The sequence below is a fragment of the Electrona antarctica genome (assembly GCF_951216825.1).
Source record: "Electrona antarctica genome assembly, chromosome: 4".
NCBI classification, from domain to species: domain Eukaryota; kingdom Metazoa; phylum Chordata; class Actinopteri; order Myctophiformes; family Myctophidae; genus Electrona; species Electrona antarctica.
Window position 1 is genome coordinate 32,861,301 of NC_136809.1, and position 21,670 is coordinate 32,882,970.

Sequence of the window (21,670 nt, forward strand, 5' to 3'; positions counted from 1 at the left end):
TGTGTGTGTGTGTGTGTGTGTGTGTGTGTGTGTAGCCAGTGACAATATCTGGCGTTTTTTTGTACATTTACAATATAGCTTAATATCTTGGTAGGATATGGAGAGCAATGGATTTGAATTCATGAAACCAGGTAGGATGAACAAAATACAAATGGTTCTATTTCTATTCTTTAAATGTTGTTTTCACTGTCATCTTTCCTTTTGAGGCTTTTGGATGAAAACCACCTCACATTAAAAAAAAAACCCAATGCTTGTTTTTTGACATGCCTTAATGATACATTGTTCCTGTCCATTGTAAGATATACCTTGAACCATGAAAGAGCTCTTGTTCAAAAAGGACGTATGACTCTCTGACTCTGTCTCCACATAAAATGTTCTTTTGAAACGTTTTTGTTGAACTACTAAATATCCTCTAAGTGAAACATTCAAGGATGACACCTGCACAAAAAGGATTATATAAGCATTTATGTTTGCACCTGTACAACATTCGATTCCACATGCTTTATTGCTTTATCAATTTTAGTTATACCACACAAATCTTTATGTATTAACCTTTATATAAAATCATGAAGTATAAGGCTGCCCTTAAGCCATGCCCATACGTCCTTAGCACCCCACATTTTTATTTGATATGACATGTGTGGACGTCCTGGGCATCAGATGTGTTAATCCAGAATAGCCTCTTATATTTACCGTATAGTATTCCACAACGCTAGGCAACGCTCGGCTTGGTGTACTGGCCTGTTTTTCTTGGAATTGAGGCTCAGATTGAGGTGATTGAACAGAACGTCGTCGTTAAATGTGCTCAATAAAAAAAAAGTAATTTAGTTCGGTCTGGTTTGTCTCTAAACTGTGCTAAATAAAGTTTGATTGATCGATTAATAGGTTGAATAAGCACGAATCGGCTGTAAAAGGCAGTTGAAAGTTTGCAGCTGAACTGTCTGGCAGCAGTCTATCGTGGGAGAAGTTAAGTTGAAGCTACTGATAAAATTGTCCATTCTTGTGTCATAACACGAGCCGTGACTGTAATAGGTGGTAACTGTCAAGGTTTTTTTTTCTTTCTTTTTTTCAATATCAGTTTACTTTTTAGTGTATACTTATTCCCTGCCAACAACGTCATTTGACATGTTTTTAGTTTTTACGATAGACAGCTCTATTTGCTTAGCTATGAGCCACCTGTTTGACTGTCATTAAAACCAGGAACCAGGAAATCACTAGCCTCGCGTAGCGATACTAATAACACTGCGCGGATAACTGGATATTAGATTTTGTTTTTCTCGCAATGTCCCGTGCCATATTTGAATACTGGGCCCTGGTTGGTTATAGCCTGGTTCCTGACGAATCTGGTTGGTCGTCACCATTTCGGCCACAATTAAGAGGGGCCAGACAATGCATATTGCCTGGGGCAATATGCGAGGCTAGGACATCACATGATCGCAAATATACAGCTCCCAAACACTCCCACATTAGTGGATTTTCTAAAATGCCTTGATCTTCACTCCTGCAGCGTTCCACTCCCCCTTCTGTCAAGACAATAATAACAAAGGTACTGTTGACTTTTTTTCTTTTTTTCCCCCTAATGCACAGCAAATGGCTTTGTGATTATCAACAGTCAGGAGAGCGATCGTAGTGGTGATTATTTTTTGTATATGAAAAAAGAAGAGAAAAACATGTCCATACTGTGTTCTATTAATTCACATTGGACAATGACAAACACTCCACCCAGCATCCGTGAGTCAGTGAGAAAGCAAGCAAGGATTTTTCCCCCTCCTGGCACTACAGAGTTCTCTAACTTCTTAATTCCAAATTTCCAGTATTGAGTTTGTGTTCGCACTTCAAGAGCCTTGAAGATTGAGTAAAATAGGATGAAGTGACTGAGCAAACCAAGTGGCAAAGTGAGCTTAACATTGTTTAATGCAATCAGGTAGGACTTTTCTGTTTGAATGTATGGGCTGTCAAGGCCAGAAAGTACATTTTTGCCACTCAGTAGGCATTCCTGCATACCTTCCGGGTATGATGGTGTCACGCGCATACCCGCTATAGGGCTTACAGACCTTGGCGTGCTGTTGTGTGTACGTACATATGTTATAGCTATGGGAATCGATGCACAGATTCGGGCAGAAACCTTGCATCTCCATATTTGAACTTAGAGTGGTAAAGTGTTGCACAAAAGTTGTGAAAATAGTATATCTACAAGCTCTATGAGCTTGTAGAGCTTGCAGCTCTATCAGCTTGTAGATTGGCTATTTATTTGAATCATTATTTTCAAATAATAATCAAAGAAGGGATGGTTTTGGACATGCAAGGTTTCCACCGAGCAGTGAGTTAAGGCATTGTGGTTAAGGCATTCACGGCAGCATCAGGCCCATCAAGCAGATGGCCTTCCTCTGGGAGCTATAGCAGCCTCCTGGCTCACTGTGGGTTTTATAATAGTCCTTGGACACCTGCTAATGGATACATCACAAACTGACTACCTGCTTTTCTCTCAAGGTACCTTCCTTATTTTTCCTTTACGTTCTCCCCTCCTCTTGTCTCCATGACCTTATTCTCCGGGGTCATCTCCACTGAATAACTGCTGACATTCTCCACTTGCTCCTTCTCTCTGTCTCTCTCTGTCCTGTGTTTTCTCAATGTGCAGTATGTCATCGTAAATGCAATTTGCTCAATTCATGTCTTTGTTTTTTGCTATAACCATGCAGCCTTTGTACTGTATGACCCTGAGGGGTCCATTTGGTTTCCATTGTGTACGCTCTTCAGAGTTAAACCCTGTATACTTAGTCGACCGGAGTCCCCCAGGGATCTATACTAGGCCTCCTCCTGCATCAATACTCAAGATCGCGCTGATAATAATCCTCCTCCCGCGATCCGTCCATGTTGTGTTGTGACTTGTGACTACAGAGCAGGATTGCATCACTTCCTGGTGGGCCAAGGGGGTGGTCGTCTTCTTTGGTTTTTCACGCATTTCACTGGCATTGGCCGCACGATACCGCTTCTAGTGGCGGCATGGAATCCGTTAACCACTTAAAAGCTTGTGAGATTGTCGATCTGCTATTTTCATCAAAAGCTTTCCCCACAATGACAGTAAACAGAAACCCACTAGCATAGAGCCTGAGGAACTCCGCTCAACCATATAGGGCATACATGGGCAACTGGCGGACCGGGGGCCACCTTCACTTCCCGTGGCCCGCAGGTTAATATCCAAATATTGATATATTATTTATTTCAACTGCTACAATTCCAAACATGCAAGCATGACCTGCTTTAAGTACTTCAGTCTATATTAGTACTTGAATGACTAGGCTACTATTAGAATTTGATTGTTTTTTTTTATGTCCAATGTATTATGTATTTGCATTTAAGTTCATAAAGTTAACATAAGGAACCTATAACTAAATGCATTTGAAATGAAATAAACATGTTACTTTTCAGGATTCCAATAAAAAAATAGCAAAAAAATATAATATTCAGCATTTCAATTGATAGCAAAAATAGCAGATCTGCTATTTTTGATACGACAGTATATGCAATGTGGCCCTGTCTGGAGTGAGTGTGGAACTATAGTGGCGTCAAAGTTGCCCACACCTGATATAGGTTTTAAATGGTAGAACTTAACAAATCTGCTCTTCAGTTAATGTGGTTTCATTTAGCACTGGTCACATGGCCTCCTAAATTGTGTGCAGACTGCAGACACCCGCACACAATTTGGGTAATAAGTCGTCCGTTAAATTCGCACCACATTGGTTTCTGCTGTTCGCCGCACACTTTATTGTTCCCATTTATTTGCTTTCTTGGCCCAAATGTGATGGCGTGGTAATGTTCTCCATTCCTCTCCCACACCCTTTAATGTGATGGCGTGGTAATGTTCTCCATTCCCCTCTCCCACACCCTTTAATGTCCTCCTCGCCGCCTCGTCAATAAGCAGTGACTCCAATATTATTGGAGCATCTTCCTGTGTGTGTGTGTGTGTGTGCGTGCGTGCGTGCGTGCGTGCGTGCGTGCGTGCGTGCGTGCGTGCGTGCGTGCGTGCGTGCGTGCGTGCGTTGCTTTATGACTTTTAGAGTGATCAACAGAGTTTTGAGTGGGTGTCGGGTGAAATAACGTACCAAAAGATGACACACACACACACACACAGATGACACACACACGCGCGCGCATACACATACATATACACACACACAGTGAGTTTGGTGCCGTCTGTGCTCAGTCGGGTGGAAAATAAATGTTTCTAATGGTCAGAGTATGTCGGGAGTGTGTGTGTGTGTGTGTGTGGGTGGTGGGGGGGGTGGGGGGGGGGGTGGAGCAGTGCTGCATGCAGGGCAAGCAGATTAGCTTTCGCATCCTTGTGTTTGGTGTTAATTAAATAGCTTTTCAAGGGCTTCTCCACTCCCTGGCAACACAATAATTCACAGCCAGACCTAATGAAGACGCCGGCAATTAGAGCCACTGCTTATGCATATTTGTGTGTGTGTGTGTGTGTGTGTGTGTGTGTGTGTGTGTGTGTGTGTGTGTGTGTGTGTGTGTGTGTGTGTGTGTGTGTGTGTGTGTGTGTGTGTGTGTGTGTGTGTGTGTGTGTGTGTGTGTGTGTGTGTGTGTGTGTGTGTGTGTGTGTGTGTGTGTGTGTGTGTGTGTGTGTGGCCAAATACTGTTCTGTTTCGGCTGTTATAGGCAGTTTGTGTGTGTGGAGGAGGAGGTGCCATGTGTATCCTTGAGTGAACATGAACTGTCGACCCTGTCATATTTGTTTCCTTGTAAAATGTATTGTAATTTGTGGATTCAAATAAAGAACTAAAGTGTGTGTGTGAAGGGCGGGTCGCGACTGAGGCTGGAGAATATTGGTTCACCGATCTGAGCCCCCCTCTGCCCCTCCCTGGTAGAAATCAGCGGAGTAAAGCGACACCCTTCTGCACTGTAGTTCACTCCCACTCCTATACTCTCCTAGACCAGGAAATGTGTCACGTTCCCCCAGGCGTTCTTTTTTTTAGCCGAACGCGAATAAAAATAAAAGCATGGGTCCCGGTGCTACTCTGGCAGTAAATTAGTTCGCTATTGTGCACTCTGTATGCCAGGTAAATAGATTAAGTCAAGGTAAAGTAAAGAACTCACTTTACCAAAGAGGAAGTACAACCACAAAGACGGTACTGAACCACCGTCACTAGACCATTCAGGTACAGATGTGACGTTTGAGAACTTCCTGCCATTGGCAATTCAGTACATTGTCAGTGCACTGTGAGAACATTGTCGAGGAGAGAGGGGCCCATTTGCCAAGGTGTTATGTTAATCATATTCAGATCCCCTGAATAGATAAAATTCCTTTGCTGGAAGTGTCGTGGAGTGACACTTCTTTTCAGTAGCAAAGCAGTAGAATTAGCAAGGCTAATGAGTAGATAAAACCTGGGGAAAAGATGCATTTGCAGAAAACCTTGAGGAAACGATCATCTGTATGTCATCAGTGTCAATAGACATTTTTACATTGGCTAATCACAGTTGAAATGACAACAATTCATAATAATAATGCTTTCATTACACACCATTGTGGGCTGTGGAGATAACTGGAATAATAAAACCAAACAAAGGCATTCATTCATTCATATCCGCTATCAGGTGGAAACCTTGCATTTCCAAATAAACATTCCTTTATTTATTATTATTAAAAAATAAAAACTTTTGTGAAAACTTTTGTGAAAATAGGCTATATTGAGCCTGTGGGTTGGCTATTTTCATTACTTTTGTGAGGCACTCTTGTATGATCAAGCAGAAGCAGGGCATTGATTTATGAAAACAAAAAACACAAACAGTTCAGACACAAGGTTTCTGCCAAACGGCAACAATATGCACCGTATCCACCTCTCTCTCTCCACCTCTCTCTCGCTCTCTCTCACTCTCTCTCTCTCCACCTCTCTCTCTCTCTCTTTCTCTCTCTCTCTCTCTCCCTCTCTCTCTCTCCACCTCTCTCTCTCTCTCTCTCTCTCTCTCTCTCTCTCTCTCTCTCCACCTCTCTCTCTCTCTCTCTCTCTCTCTCTCTCTCTCTCTCTCTCACCTCTCTCTCTCTCTCTCTCTCTCTCTCTCTCTCTCTCTCTCTCTCTCTCTCTCTCTCTCTCTCTCTCTCTCTCTCTCTCTCTCTCTCTGGCTAGAAAAGGAAAAAAAATACTCTGTATCTTATTCATGTACTGCGTAGCTGTTTGAGGGTGGAACAATTTTTGTTTTTTACCTTTCTGTAACGAGATGAGCTGATTTGGAAAGTTTTAATAAAGAGCTTTTAAAAATCAAAATCTCTCTCTCTCTCTCTCTCTCTCTCTCTCTCTCTCTCTCTCTCTCTCTCTCCACCTCTCTCTCTCTCTCTCTCTCTCTCTCTCTCTCTCTCTCTCTCTCTCTCTCTCTCTCTCTCTCTCTCTCTCCACCTCTCTCTCTCTCTCTCTCTCTCTCTCTCTCTCTCTCTAAATGCACACCAGGTCCCACGGTGACAATTATCCCCAGAATGGAGAGAAGCATTTAGTCCTGAGCTTTATTCAGACCTGCAAAGCCTGCAGCATAACTGTGCGCGTGCGTGTGTGTGTTTATACTGTGTGTGCCTCTGTGGATAGCATGTATGCGTGGAGGGAAAGCAGGCACAAATGTGTGCATTTTGGAGGTGTGTGTGTGTCCAGTTAGAAGTAGCGAGGTCTGCATGGTGCTGAATAATGGAAGCTATGCTCAGACTCGTCTAGCAGAGAGAGAGAGAGAGAGAGAGGGAGATGTATGTAAAGAAATTATGCATCATTGGAGAAAGGTCACAACATGGAGAAGTGAGAGAGAGACGGAATGCCGCGAGTGTGATTGAGAGAATGAAGCGGCCAGACTGACGGAGGGGAAGACAAAACAAAGTGAGGAGAGGAGAGGAAAGAAGTGCAGACAGCCACCGCTCAAACCAAAGACAAATTACATGTATGAACAAACACAACGAGAGAGACAGAGAGAGAGAGAGAGAATTGGATGTAGGGAGAAGAATGGAGGGAGGGGATAGATGGATGACCAGATCATGAGAATGCTGACAGTGACTGACCAAGTAACAAGACGGATGCTTGATCATCAACCCTAACCAGAGAGAGAGAGAGAGAGGTGGACATAGGGTGAAGTCAACAGAAAGGCTGACCCACAGTAGTGTGCAGCAAGACAAATGACAAATCATTATGTAATCTGCTTTTCAGAGTGAAGCTTCAAAATAAAATGCCTGTATTTTTCATTTCACTAGGTCTTTAAGCCATTCAAAACAGAACCACATCTGTGTCATTTTAGGTTTGGTTCATCCTAAATAACCCATTACATTAGATTAGTGTTGGCTATTCAAAATCAAATCTGTGTCATTTTAGATGTTAGCATTAGTTGTTCAAAAATAGCAGATACAGCCTAGCTCACAGCGCACACATTTTCAACAAAAGATTGCTTCTGGGGTGTCCCTGGAAGAAAATATTTTCATATGGGGCGTCCGTGCCCAAATACAATATTGACGGTCAGTGACAAAATGTTTGACCATCACTAATAGAAACATACATTTTTTCCAGAAAACTGTTTTTAGAAGACATTTGTAAAATTGGTCAACACATTGACTACCATGGACGTCCCTGGGCGTCATTCCAAATCCAGCACTTTGCTAGCCTGGATCCAGCCCAAAGACCCCGCCCACTCTCTGAGTAGACTGCATCTCTTGGTCTGGTGTTGCACTGTGAACCTATAATTTCTTCGGTACAAAAATGTATTATCCAATGAGAATCGGTGGTGGGGGTGGGTCTAACGAACAACCAATCAGCGCCGAGTCCCGTTTTCAGCGTCATCACGCAGCGCAACACACAGAGGAATGAGGGAAAAACAACACCAATGGCTACTGGTTGAGGGAAATTCTAATCCCCTCCCCCTTGAAATCGCTCAGACAGGAGGCAATGTCAGACTGAAGCTTCAAGAAAGCTACAGTGTGATAATCAGGCTAGCACTTTGCTGCATCGGCATGATGTTTAGCTACCCTGTTTAGGGTCGACTTTGTTTAAACGTGTAGTGAAACGGAAATGGTGGGCATTTTATTTTGAAGTTTCATCTTGAAACGCTGGCTCTGAAGTTTGAACCAATCAGAGTGTTGCATCCTTCCAGGCTATGGGGCCTCAAAGTCTGTGACTTCCTGCACGTGCAGTTTCATTTGTAAACAAAGTGACATAGAGACGTGGGGCAAAGCCAGGGGATTATTTCTAACCTACGTATACACAACCTATATACATATTTTAGCGTGATGATTACGTTTAAAACGAGTAAAGTTCTTTAATCAAAACCAGCTGTGTTGGAGGAGAATGAAGCAATGGGAATCAAACTGGTGAGCTTCATTTGTATTGGCTTTTATTGATGTGTATCTCTACATGTCATCACGCAGCACGTTTTCGTTTTCAGGATTCATTAATTATTTCAGCGCCATTGCCGTAGATGTAGGTCAATTGAAGCCTATTTTTTGATACTACGCTTACCGCCATTGCCGTTGATTAATGGCAATTGCGCTTTTATAGTGGATTCGATCGATCGAGCCATAATGCTACTTACGTTAGCCGGTTAGCTAGCTATGTTGTTGTCACATCACTGGATCGTCCATCTTAAATCGTTGTCGCCATAATAATCTGTTTCTTTCAATCGCCTGTATCTCCTATTCCTTGTCCCAGATGGCATCTTTGGTCAAAACAACGTTTCTTTGACGGCACAGAGCCGACGATGTGGACCTCTCCAGAGCCCCGGTTTGGATTCATATTGTAAACAAGGCCTGTCCAGGCTCCGTTGAGCTTACTAGGATAATACTACTTCCGGTAGACTGGAAATGTGGCTTTTCAAAATAAGAGCTCAAATGGGAAAAATGCTGGCGTGAATGCGATCCTAATTTTTCAATAAATGCTAGCTATAAAGCGCTAGCTAAGTGTTAAAAAAATATATTTTTATGGACTTTTGATATAAAAACACAAAAATGCATAAATGTGCACACCCGCATGTACGCACACACGCTATTGTTTAACAACTTGAACAGTGTAACTATGTCATTATAATGGTTTCCGCCAGCCCTGTAAATTCTGTGTGTGTGTGTGTGTGTGTGTGTGTGTGTGTGTGTGTGTGTGTGTGTGTGTGTGTGTGTGTGTGTGTGTGTGTGTGTGTGTGTGTGTGTGTGTGTGTGTGTGTGTGTGTGTGTGTGTGTGTGTGCGTGCGCAGTGTTAATTAAAGCGGGTTTGTTGGAGCTGAAAGGTCAGCGAGTGCTTGCAGACAAGGAGTAGATAAACAACACACACACACACACACACACACACACACACACACACACACACACACACACTTTACTAGTCTGGGGTATTATGACATGCCTCAGACTCTGTGGTGTGTGTGTGTGTGTGATATGCTGCAGTAAAGTGCGTTGAACTTGACCGTGGCCATGGCCTGTCCTGTGTCTCCACACAGAACGTGCTGTCAGAGAAGGTGGACCAGATGATGGAGTGGTCCTCCAGGCGCTCGGTGGTCCGCATGAACGGGGACAAGTTCCGGCGCTTCGTCAAAGCTCCGCCCAGGAACTACTCTGTCATCGTCATGTTCACCGCGCTGCAGCCCCAGAGGCAGTGCTCCGTATGCAGGTAACTAGTGCACATCATGTACATGAAATGCGCTCAATTGTTTTACTTAATTATTTCGCTGCCCGCTAGGTGGTAGCATGAGGTCAGCTCTGCCTTGCCAGCCATTGAGTCCCATTCTAACGAGCCTCCGTTTCATTTCCGGGTTACCAGGGAGGTGGGGGCTGTTGTTGTGAGGAGTGATCATTAGCATTAGCGCATACCCTTTACCTCTGAAACGGTCAGTAACGGTTACATGTCCGGAGCGATGCGAGACAAAGTCACAAATTAAATCTGATCATCGGATGCGCGACGGCTCACCATGGACAGCGCTCGAAGCTTTAGAGATACAGGGCTTTGAAAATCTTCCTTTTAATGGAGATAAATGGAGCCTGGATGTAAAAATCTCATAGCTGGTGGGGATGGAGGTGTTACATAGCAACCAAAGCATTGCTTAAAGGTAAATTGACGGTTGCCGCTTTCATATATGGATTATACGGGGGGGGGGGGGGGGGGTACTAACATGTACGTAGTTGGCACCTGCCGTACACTAGCCTAGGGGTCCGAATATGTTCGTAGACGGCAGAAAAATAATGATGTGAAAAGTCTCAATACTTCAATGTAGAACTACTCTGTTTCGATACAAGTCCGGAATTCAAAATGTATTTTGTGTACTAAATTCTGCTGGCTTATGCTGTCTATGGGAATGCAGTTTTTAGAATTGTAATATATCTATCACACTAATAGGAGGGTCTAGCGACACTCAAAAATGCTATCTAAATTACATAAGTTGAGCCTTTGCATAAGCCTGTAAGGTCGTCGAGGCTAGGGCAAGTGCTACGGGCTAAGATGGAGTCTGAAGATCTAGGTTGTCAGACTACGGCGGAAGATTGGTAAGTGAGCCTGCAGTTCTGATTGCAATGGGAAGTTTGGAGCCAGAAGGGAGAAGAGTCCGGGATGTGTGGAGTGTCCCGGGGTTTTTAGTGAATGATCTGCCAGATTGGCTGTGTTGGTTTTTATTACATTTAATTATGTAATAAAAACCGCACGCGCGCGCGCACACACACACACACACACACACACACACACACACACACACACACACACACACACACACACACACACACACACACACACACACACACACACACACACACACACACACACACCAAAAAGTTAAGATATGGAGATGAGAGGTTTCTTCCTGACAGCAACAGAATGGTGATAGACGAAGGGCTATAGAAATGCACCTGCATTCAGCTTGTTCATTCACACCTGCTTTTCGGTATCCTTACATACTGTACCTTGCATCATCAGACTTTGAAGATATGGGGGTGTTATTCCTGGATGCTTTGAAGGCCAGCATCACAGTTTTGTACTCTGTGCGGGCAGCAACCGGGAGCCAATGGAGGGAGCGGATCAAACATGTGAGAATTTTGGCTGGTTGACGACCAAGCATTCTGGATCCATTTTGAGTGTGAACCTACATGATCGAGTGACAGGTGTAATGTGTGCTTTGAATGAGAGATTACTGTCCAGGACACCGCCAAGGTTTGTGGCTGTTGGAACCAAAGTCACCAAGGCGTTGTCTATGGAGTATGGAGATAGTTAGCTCCTCCATGGTGCAGGACTTAGCTGGGAAGAAGAGAAGCTCAGTCTTGTCTGGGTTCAGTGATCGGGGGGGTGGGGGGTAGAGACAGTTGAGTGTCATCAGCATATCGGTGATAAGATAGATTGTGAGCAGAGATGACAATGCCAATAGATTTCATGAAACGGAAGGGACCAAGTACAAATCCCTGTGGGAGTTAGGAGGGTTTGGGGGGATGAAGACGCTTCATTATGGGGAAGATGGGAAAAGGAGCTGCTGATATCGTCAACCATCTTCTCGAAGTAGGTGACAAAAGCATCACCTGAGAGGGATGAAGGCTGAGTGGGGAGGGGATTTAAGGAGGGAGGAGAAAGTGGAGAAGATCTTCCCTGGGTTAGAGCAGGGGTTCTCAAAGCTTTTGGCTGGGGACCCCCGAAAATGCTTTGGCCATGTCTCGTGAACCCCGCCCGTCCCCCTCCAATACAAATTGGCCGCTACAATAACCTTAATAATAGAGAAATAAATAAATACTGAAACCAGATAGAATCATTAAGGAAAGTTTATTCATGCACTATGGAAACTTTAAGTTTCCATTTCCCAGCCATTCAGTTGCTATATATATATATATATATATATATATATATATATATATATATATATATATATATAATTTCGGGACCGTCTGAGGGGTCGCAGCCCCCAGGTTGAGAACCCCTGGGTTAGAGGTACGGACGGAAACCTTGGTGAATGCAGAAGGCGGTGCTAACACCACCAGAGAGTGTTTTCTACATTGCTATTCGGAACCAAATAGCCATCCTACCAGATGGGAGCGATTCGGTGCTAAAGTAGAAAAAGGCTTGCAGCAAACCCTCTTACCCCCATCATTACACAGTGTGGCCGCACAGAGCTGTGTGCTGTTGAAACGTCTTCCCTGTGCAGTGCTTTGCATCCCAATGCAGGGTTTAATATGTAGCAGTTGATTCTGGAATTTGGCAAAAAATAGAATTAGCACTTATCTGCACAAAGGCCTTGTGGGACTGAACCCGAGGGAAAAGCACCAACCGCTCATGCTAATGCAAGATTAAACGTGTTCTGTATTTTTCCTAAATGTGATCCCTGATGGAAACTTTGTTATGTTTTTTTTGGTTTAATAGCATTAGATAAACACTGCCGTGGTATTAAATTCATAGACAATAATTCATGTTGATGTTCACTTGTTGATGCTAAACTGAACATTTCAAATGAACAGTGGCGCATACAATCGTCTCTGTTGGGTGGAAACCTCATACCGTATGTCCAAAACTGTTACTTTTCAGCATTCAAATTCAAAAGTAGCAGATCAGCGAGCTCTAAACATGTCACTTCGCGCCGCGTTTCAAGCTTGTGGGTCTGCTACCTTTGATGCGTTTGTGTGACACTGTAATATGATCAAGTAGGGTGTTGATGTATGTAATAAAAACTACACGCACACACACCAAGAAGTTAAGATATGGAGATGAGAGGTTTCTTCCTGACAGCAACGGAATGGTGATAGACGAAGTGCTATAGAAATGCACCCGCATTCAGCTTGTTCATTCACACCTGCTTTTTGGTATCCTTACATACTGTACCGTGCATCTATTGTGTGAAACGTGTGCTGATAATATTCACAGTAAAATCCTCTTTTTCCCCACCCGTTTTCGCCTCAATGTAGTCGTTATGCCAATTAATTATTCCCCCACACATTATGTGTTGTCACTGCTGTTGTATCCTACGGACTCACCTTCCAATGAGGAGCCTCGGCCGGGAGGACGTAAAGCTTCCGTTCTACACTCCCTGCTGACATGGTGCCGCCCCCAGCCCGTAGGAGTACCTGCATAGGACCCATATCACCCTCCCCCGAACACGGGCCAATTGTGTTCGTGGAGACGCTCGACAATGCCGGGTGCACCGCGGTTGGATTCGAACCCCCAACCTCCGTGGTAGTGGGCAGGGACTTTACCACTGCGCCACCCGAGTCCATATCCTCAGCGTTAGTTTAACTCAGACTGTACAAAATGTAGCCAATGGTCCATTTGGTTACATTTGTACCCTCTCAGAGTTACACATTGATACATTACCACCACCAAGGATTTTGCTTGTGTGAGTTTCAGCCAGCATATACGTTTACTGTAAAATGTCTTAAATCTGGACCCTGTAAAAGATTGTGTTATGTGTGGTCTGAACAGTCAGCCCAGCACGTTTTAAAAAAAGCTCTTACTATTATCTCCTGATTAGTGGGCCGTTTCACTATATATGAAATTGATTTGTTTTGGGGCGGGAAAATCAATATCACCATGCTGAAAAACCCACTGTTATATCGTTCCATGGCTTTGATGGAGTAGGGGGAAAAATGAAGATATAAGAACAGAAGACAATGCTCAGATGCTGACACAGCAAGCATACAGTATATCGTTGCTATAGGGCAGAAACCTTGTATCTCCGTAATTCAATTCGGTCTGGTCTTTGGTCTGAGAGTGAAACAAAAGCTAAAGGTCCATTCGGATGGGCAGCGATTATAGCGCCTAGTAATTCATTTTCAATGAGACCTGCTGTTTTTTTGTATGCGCGGAGAAGGGCGACAACGCAACATGAGCATGGTCCTGTGCAATTGCCATGCATGTGCTGTGCTGTGAGTTTAGAGCTGTCCATGGTCCTGGATTTGTATGAGAGTATTCAGAGCTGTCCATGGTCCTGTATTCATATGGGAGTATTCAGAGCTGTCCATGGTCCTGGATTTGTATGCGAGTATTCAGAGCTGTCCATGGTCCTGGATTTGTATGAGTATTCAGAGCTGTCCATGGTCCTGGATTCATATGGGAGTATTCAGAGCTGTCCATGGTCCTGGATTTGTATGCGAGTATTCAGAGCTGTCCATGGTCCTGGATCCGTATGCGAGTATCCAGAGCTGTCCATAGTGCTGAAGGTTGATCTGGGGAATGGGCTACATTCACTTCCGCGTTCAGTTTGGGCCGCCTGAGTGCTTCCGGTCGGCAGCCACTCATTCACTGTGAACGTACGGTCATGATTTTGTAGGAATACAGTTCGGTTCTTTAAACCACACTGTGATCGTATTGAACTGTATTGTATTTTCACTGTGAGGTTCTATAAATGTATTTAATAGGTTTATTTGACATAGTGACAAGCACTTAATCTTCCATAGTCTTTCATTTGTTATTCATGATCTAGTATGATATGGTATAGCCTAAGCCTACAACTCCTCCCTAATGACCCAGGAATGTGAGTCAGAGTGGTTGTATGACTAGCCCATGCTCTATATGTGACATTGTGAGTGACTTGAGATGTTTTGCCACATAACCTGAAGAGTCCTATATAATACAAATTTTGGCACTTTGGCTATTTGACATATTAGGCTATTCTGCCATGGACCGGCACCACTAGAAGGACTGGTGTGAGTATATAGCATCCTTCTGCAGCTGGAGAATAAGTAGGTGGAGAGACGGGACAGTTCATCAACATACCACTGCGGCACTCAGCCAAGTTTAACTCTTTCCTCAAGTTTACTCTGTGGTGTTTCAGACTTTCAGTACACATCTGAGTGCTGCGCACATCATTAACTGTAAACCTCTGCAGTTTGAGTAAACAACGGGTGAAACGGGATGATTCCTCCTCCATTGTTGCAGTCCAGTCACTGGACTGCAACTGTGTCTGTCCGAAAGACATTTCTACCTCATGTCATCATGTCAATGTTGCAACACAAATAATACAAACTATGAAAAGCTACGCCATATAGTCCCAGTGTTCAGACCCATTTCCTGTTCCAGTTTCATCTCCCCGTAGCTGTGTTTTATAGGCTCAGGCAGCACAGTCAGCATCAGGTTTGAACTGAAAACACAAATTACACCATATTTCCTATTCAAATCTGCAGCTGAGACAATCAAATTAAGCTGTGGGACAACTTCTGAAAACCGGGATTGCAGTTATGCACACCGTGTTTTTTATTTTGTTAATATCTAAAATGTTTGGAAAATGTCTCCTTTCTTATTGCGACCGCAGGTATTGTCATCTCACTCACTGTATCACCCACCCCTCTCTCTCTATCTCTCTCGCTCTCTCTCTGTGTGTGTGTGTGTGTGTGTGTGTGTGTGTGTGTGTGTGTGTGTGTGTCTGTGTGTCTGTCTGTCTGTCTGTCTGTCTGTTCGGGCAATGTCTTATTATCATGAGCGATAGCCTCACATCGTTAGAGCTGAGAGGGAGAGACACACACACACACACACACACACACACACACACACACACACACACACACACACACAGGTGGAGAGCGATGTATACAAGGAAAGAGGGAGAGAGATGAATACTAGACGTTGACCCTGGAGTTGGTGTTAAGAGGAACACTATGCAATGAGGGAGTGGGCCAATCATCAGGGTCCCTGAACCCACATCACTCTCTGTCTGTCTGTCTGCTCTCTCTCTCCACTGGTACACTGTTATACTGTACATCATTACATTTGCTTCCATGTGAGCACATTTTCACCTGTATCGTTGCTGTCGGGTTGTGTAATGTTTTGTAAATGAACACATTAACTGCCAGGTATTAAGTAATTAGTGTGGTTGCTCTAACAGGGCAGCCAGACTATAGTAATTGCCACGTCCTTCGAAAGCCTACACGGGTTGTGCAAGGACGTGTTGTGATTGGCCATAGTGGATGTGTTGTGATTGTCCAGTAGCCACTTTGAGTGGCAGTTGCAACTCGAACGGCCCTGAGTCGGCTAAGCGAATTTCGCAACGTTCGACACGGCAACTCGCTGGCTTTAGCTCGCTCGGTGGTGTCACGTGGCTCAAGTTCGCTTGAGACGACGGGCCTCTGTCGCGGTCTTGTCCATAGATATATTTCAAGACCTAGTCTGCAGTTGTTGTAGGCGAGAGGCCACAGAAGCGGGCGTGGTTATAAGCTTTGCGCCCCCTGTGATGTCATGTGAGTCAATACATCATCATCGTACTGTACGTAGTGAGCTACTCAGCCCACGCTGTTTCTTCAGGAACAGTATTCTTTCTATAGTTATTAGTGTGGTTGCCGATAGGCAAACAGACACAGGTTACACTCTTCTGCCCTCATATGATTTGACAACATACGGTGACATCACAATATGTAATATAGATACACAACCACACTCATTTACAATAATAATAATAATAAATAATTGTTATTGTTGTTGTTATTGTTATTGTTATTGTTATTGTTATTATTATTATTATTGGCTCCATCAAAGCCAGGACTGAAAGGCTCAAACGCAGCTTCTATCCAGGGACTGTCAGTCTACTTAAGTCAAATAAAATGCACTTTTAATAGCTGTTTTTAATATATTTTTGAATATGCTGCTCAGTTTTAATGCACTGCACTTTGGGATTTTATGCTTATTGATAGGTTTTAAATATACACTGCTGGTCCATGTGAAATGACAAATAAAGTGAACCTTGATGTTTTTCCATTCATGTGTGGATGGATGAGAGACGATTGCCCACATGTTTCTTTCTTTCTTCTTTCCTTGCTGCTTCTTGTGATGGTGACCTTGGTGCTGCTGTGTGTCTACATTGTGTGTTTTATTATCTTTTATTGCTGGTGTAAACCAAATTGCTTCTCTGAGACATTAAAGCTTTACCTTACTCAGGCCTGTCCCTGTCCATCTGGGCCGCTAGCAACTCCCAGGGCCCTAGGCGGTCGCATAGTTCATGTATACGGTGGGTCGGCACTCGGCACGGACCTTACCTTTCCCATGCTGTGCACTAAAGCTTTAGAGAGAGAGTGTGTGTGTGTGTGACTGTGTGTGTGTGCATGCGTGCGTGCGTGCGTGCGTGCGTGCGTGCGTGCGCCCCTCAAAAATAGCGGTTTTGTTTTCCACCCGACAGCAGCGATATGATATGTGTGATATTGATATTTCTCTATGTATCTTTTGGCATTGCATGCTTCATGTCAGATAGGTGAGTGTAGAGGGACAGCACACCGAGGGCAGAGAGATGAGGAGAGACACAGTCAGGAAGATCAGATGATCGGCGCTCCATTCTAAAGCGCCCAGGGCACTCCGTTGCATGGGCACCGAGGGCGGCGAGAGCACTAATGGAAGATACACGTAATGGAAGATCCAGCGCCTCTTTTCCATATAAATGCAATGCAGAAAGGCACTGGCAGAAGAAAAAAAAGAAAGCAAAACGCTGACTGTGGACACCTGTGGGCCCCTTAATTGGCCTCAGCCTCCCCTGACTGTGGAACCCCACAGAGCATTAGATACGTACATGCATGTACATGTGGACCCCCATGGAGCATTAGATACGTACGTACATGCATGTACATGTGGACTATGAACCCCACGATGTGCCAGATATGTACGTACATATTGTTGCTGTCTGGCAGAAACCTCCTATCTCCTTATTTTAACAGTTTGACAGCGGAATGAAACAATGCCCCGTTGACAACCTAGATTTCACTAACCTTTGAAGAACCACCGCACTGACATCATTCCTTCCTTATAAAAGTCCACTTTAAAATGATTCTTTGTCGTAGTGTTGAAAAATTAAAATAATCCAACAACAGAGCGGAGGAGGAACACGCCGCTGCATGCCACCGCCACTATTGGAATGCATTGGGCCTCAATTTCCCAGAACCCTTTGCATCAGGCGCGTCACCTATCCCACTCTGTCCGATGTAAACCCTGTAAGTCTTAAAAGGTATTAACTCTTATTCCGCTAGCATTTATTGAAAAATTAGGATCTAATTCACGCCAGCATTTTTTAAATTTGAGCTCTTATTTTGAAAAGCCACAGTTCAAGTCTACCGGAAGTAGTTTATTATATAAAAACGCGAATTAAACAATGAAAACGTAACTCGTGTAACTTGTTATTGGGAGGGAAGCTGTTCTACAATCAATCTTCAATCTGCCTTTGCAATGCATATTACCCCATGCAGGCAGATTGAGTCTGGTGTCGCTCAGTTGTGGTGGGCGTATTTTGCAGACCAACAGCAGTGTAGGACCAACCAGGGCCCAGTATGCACATATAGGGTGGGCTTACCAGGCTATAACCAACCAGGGCCCAGTATGCAAATATAGGGTGGGCTTACCAGGCTATAACCAACCAGGGCCCAGTATGTGTGTGACGTAGCGGGCTGCGCTGCTCTGATTGGTTATAGGTCTAACCAATAGAGTCCGTTGAGAAATCTTTGTGTAACTCAGAACACAGAGGGGAACCAGACTAATGGCTAAGCTGTGATATTAGTATGGCTTCAATCCAGCAGGCATGCTGGAACCACCGCAGTACGAAGGGAGACACTGCTGAGAAGAAATAACTGTTCGGCTTTTGTGGGGAATATAGGTGAGAGATACGTTGTGAAAAAAAAAGAAATAATTAAACAGAGATGGATAAAGAAAAAAGCCAAGCGAAAACACAGCTGACAGCTGTCTCTAGAATATAAAGTGGGCAATTAGATTAATTGAGCCACCATGGCTGTATAAATATGAGACAAGCCTGTGTTGTGTGGCCGCTTTTATATGGTCTCTGTTGAGTGGAAACCTCATATGTCCACAACTGTTACTTTTCAGGATTCAAATTCAAAAGTAGAAAAAGTAGCAGATCTACAAGCTCGAAACATGTCACGGTTGCTGCTTTTGATGCTTTTGTGTGACGCTGTAAGTAGTGGTAATTTTACAAAATAATGAATAAAAAATCTAATCTAAATCTAACACACACACACACACACACACACACACACACACACACACACACACACACACACACACACACAGTTAGAACATGGAGATAAAAGGTTTCTGCCCTGGCAGCATCAATATGCCTTCTGGTTTCATGTGCTGTAAATAACATCTGGGGCTATATTCACAGTATTTAATCAGGGTTTCCTAAATGCCACTCAAACTTCCATGCTGAGAGTGTCCTCTTCAAACCCTTTCACACAGCTCTGGGTTTTAGCGATTATTGTATATATATATATATTTTTTTTTAAACTAATAAAATAATCTTCATGTTTGATGTATTTGTGCTATATTGTAGTTGCCTTCTATATCTCCATATTTTAACCTCTGTGTTCTTCCATAAAATAATGGAATGAATCTTATCATACTAAAGCAAACAAAACCAAAATAGTAGATGTTCGTGCCGCGTTTCAAACTATTTATTTTAATATATTTGAATCCTGAAAAGTAATGAGTGTCTTGTAAGTTGCGGCTCCCATAGTAATACCTTTTTTTTTTTATCAAAGTTTCTTTATTAATTCACATGAGTCACATGAGTCAAAAAGTCACATGAGTCAAAAATAGCATACACATTTTTCTTGAACTTTTTTTTACCCCTCCCTCCCCCCAGAGTATCTTGTACCATTAACAATTAAATAAAAGGCACATACAAATATACATAACATATTCAAAAATAGAAGAAATTCATCAAATATTAGACACAATATGCACACAAATAATAATAATAATAACAATAACAAAATTTAAATGTAAAAATAAAATAAAATAAAAACAATTACAGTAGGGTCAGTGTAATGAGTTAAGGATTGTTGATGTCAGCCGCGTTCATCCTCTCAACATATGTTAAAAAAGGTTGCCAAATGGTGTAAAATTTTAAAGCACCAGCGTACCCTCTTGTGGAGTAGCGAATCTTCTCCAGTGTCAAATGATGTAAAACATCATTAACCCAAGATTTAAAGGTTGGTGGTAATTTTTCCTTCCATTTAAATAGTATTAGCCGCCTAGCCAAAAGAGATGCAAAGGCTATCATATTCTTGTTTTGCCGGCTAAGACGTAGATCTTGGGAAATAACTCCAAACACTGCGATGGTGGCAGAGGGTTCTATGGGCACTTCTAATACATCTGAAAATGTTTTAAATATTGATTGCCAAAATGTATTTAGCTTTGGACAAAACCAAAAAGCATGTGCAAGGGTAGCTTGATCTTGATTGCAACGATCGCATATAGGATCCATGGTAGGAACAAACTTAGATCATTTTACTTTGGACCAGTGGAGGCGATGTGTAACCCATAGTCATACCTTAATACGGTATACCGTTACATGCCGCACGCACGCACACACGCACGCACGCACGCGATGTTGGTATCAGATTCTTTGTATCACCCTGTGGTACATAATGACCCAAAAACACACATGCATGCACTCACACAAACACCCCCCCCCCCCCCCCCCCCACACACACACACACAAACACACACACACTCACAGCAGTGTGTGAGGTTGCAATGGGTTTGTTTGTGTCATCCCATGGTGCGTCATCACACACGCTCACTCTGAACGTCTCCACAATGCATAATAAACACACACGATGCACAGACTCACAGCAGCACTCAGATCCTTTCCACTTACAGTACATGCATGCATATGTACCAAGAGCAATCATCGACGACTCTCCTGGCAGAAACCTCTTATCTCCTTTTTCAGTTTTATATTATTATTATTATTATTTTTTTGTGAAAATTAACGCACATGCTACATGTCTCACAACAGCATTAAAAGAAGAAAATCCGCAAGCTCAAAATGTGGCCCAAAGCGAGGCGTTTCGAGCTTCTCGATCTGCTACTTTTGCTGTTTTTTTGAATTTTGAATCTTGAAAAAAAATGTTTTGGACACACAAGGTTTCCATCCGACAGCGGCGATATATTTAATTTTTTTAATTTAACCTTTATTTAACCAGTAAAAACACATTCAGACTGCGTCTCTTTTACAAGTGGGAACTGGAAAATATATAACAGAGTTAAACAGACGCACTCACATATGCATGCATGAAATGAATTCCTTACATGATTCATTAATGTTGCAGTCGTCAGTTTCAGCGCGTGCATAGAGCGCTGTGCTATCATGTTGTTCTCCTGTGTCACAAGCGGTGTATATTTGTTTCTCTGGTTTGTTGCACTCTCCATGGCAGAATTGTGTTGAGTATTTTTGACAACAAGGGCTGCACTGAGTATAATATGTCACACAGTGGCATGGGCCATATTCACATGGCGGTCATATTGCGATTAAGTTAATGCAATGCCATCCCGTTGCCACCCTGCTTTTTCAATGCAAAACGCCAACATGGCCGTCGTGTTGTTGGAACTAACGCCATAGAACTTGTTGCTGTAACTTGTAATGTAACTCTTTACATTTTCCCATTCAGGGCATCAGTGTTATATCCATATCATTACACTGGATATTGTCTGTGATTTTGGATATTGTACTATTGGCATAAGTGTTCTATTCCTGTAGAGCTTAAAACAAACCACAACAATATTTTTCCCTTGAAAACAATGTGACTGAATTGGAAAATATTATATTTTTTAAAACCTTTATTTTTTTAATAAAGTAAAGCAAAGTAACTACTAACTAGTTACTTTCATAATTTAGTAACTAGTAAAGTAATTTGTTACTTTTTCAGACTAGTAACTATAACTAATTACTTTTAAAAAGTAACTTGAACAACACTGCATGTGAATGGTAC

General features: G+C 43.0%; 1 protein-coding gene across 2 annotated transcripts in view; it reads left to right on the forward strand.

The window, feature by feature from the left end:
- Positions 1-21,670, forward strand: part of LOC306921991 (dolichyl-diphosphooligosaccharide--protein glycosyltransferase subunit TUSC3) — a 138,221-nt gene that overhangs the window by 44,995 nt on the left and 71,556 nt on the right. For both annotated transcript variants that reach the window (XM_079499342.1, XM_079499341.1), the window contains exon 2: positions 9,451-9,620. In XM_079499342.1, coding sequence (XP_079355468.1) covers positions 9,451-9,620 — 170 coding nt within the window. The remainder of the gene's footprint in view (positions 1-9,450; positions 9,621-21,670) is intronic.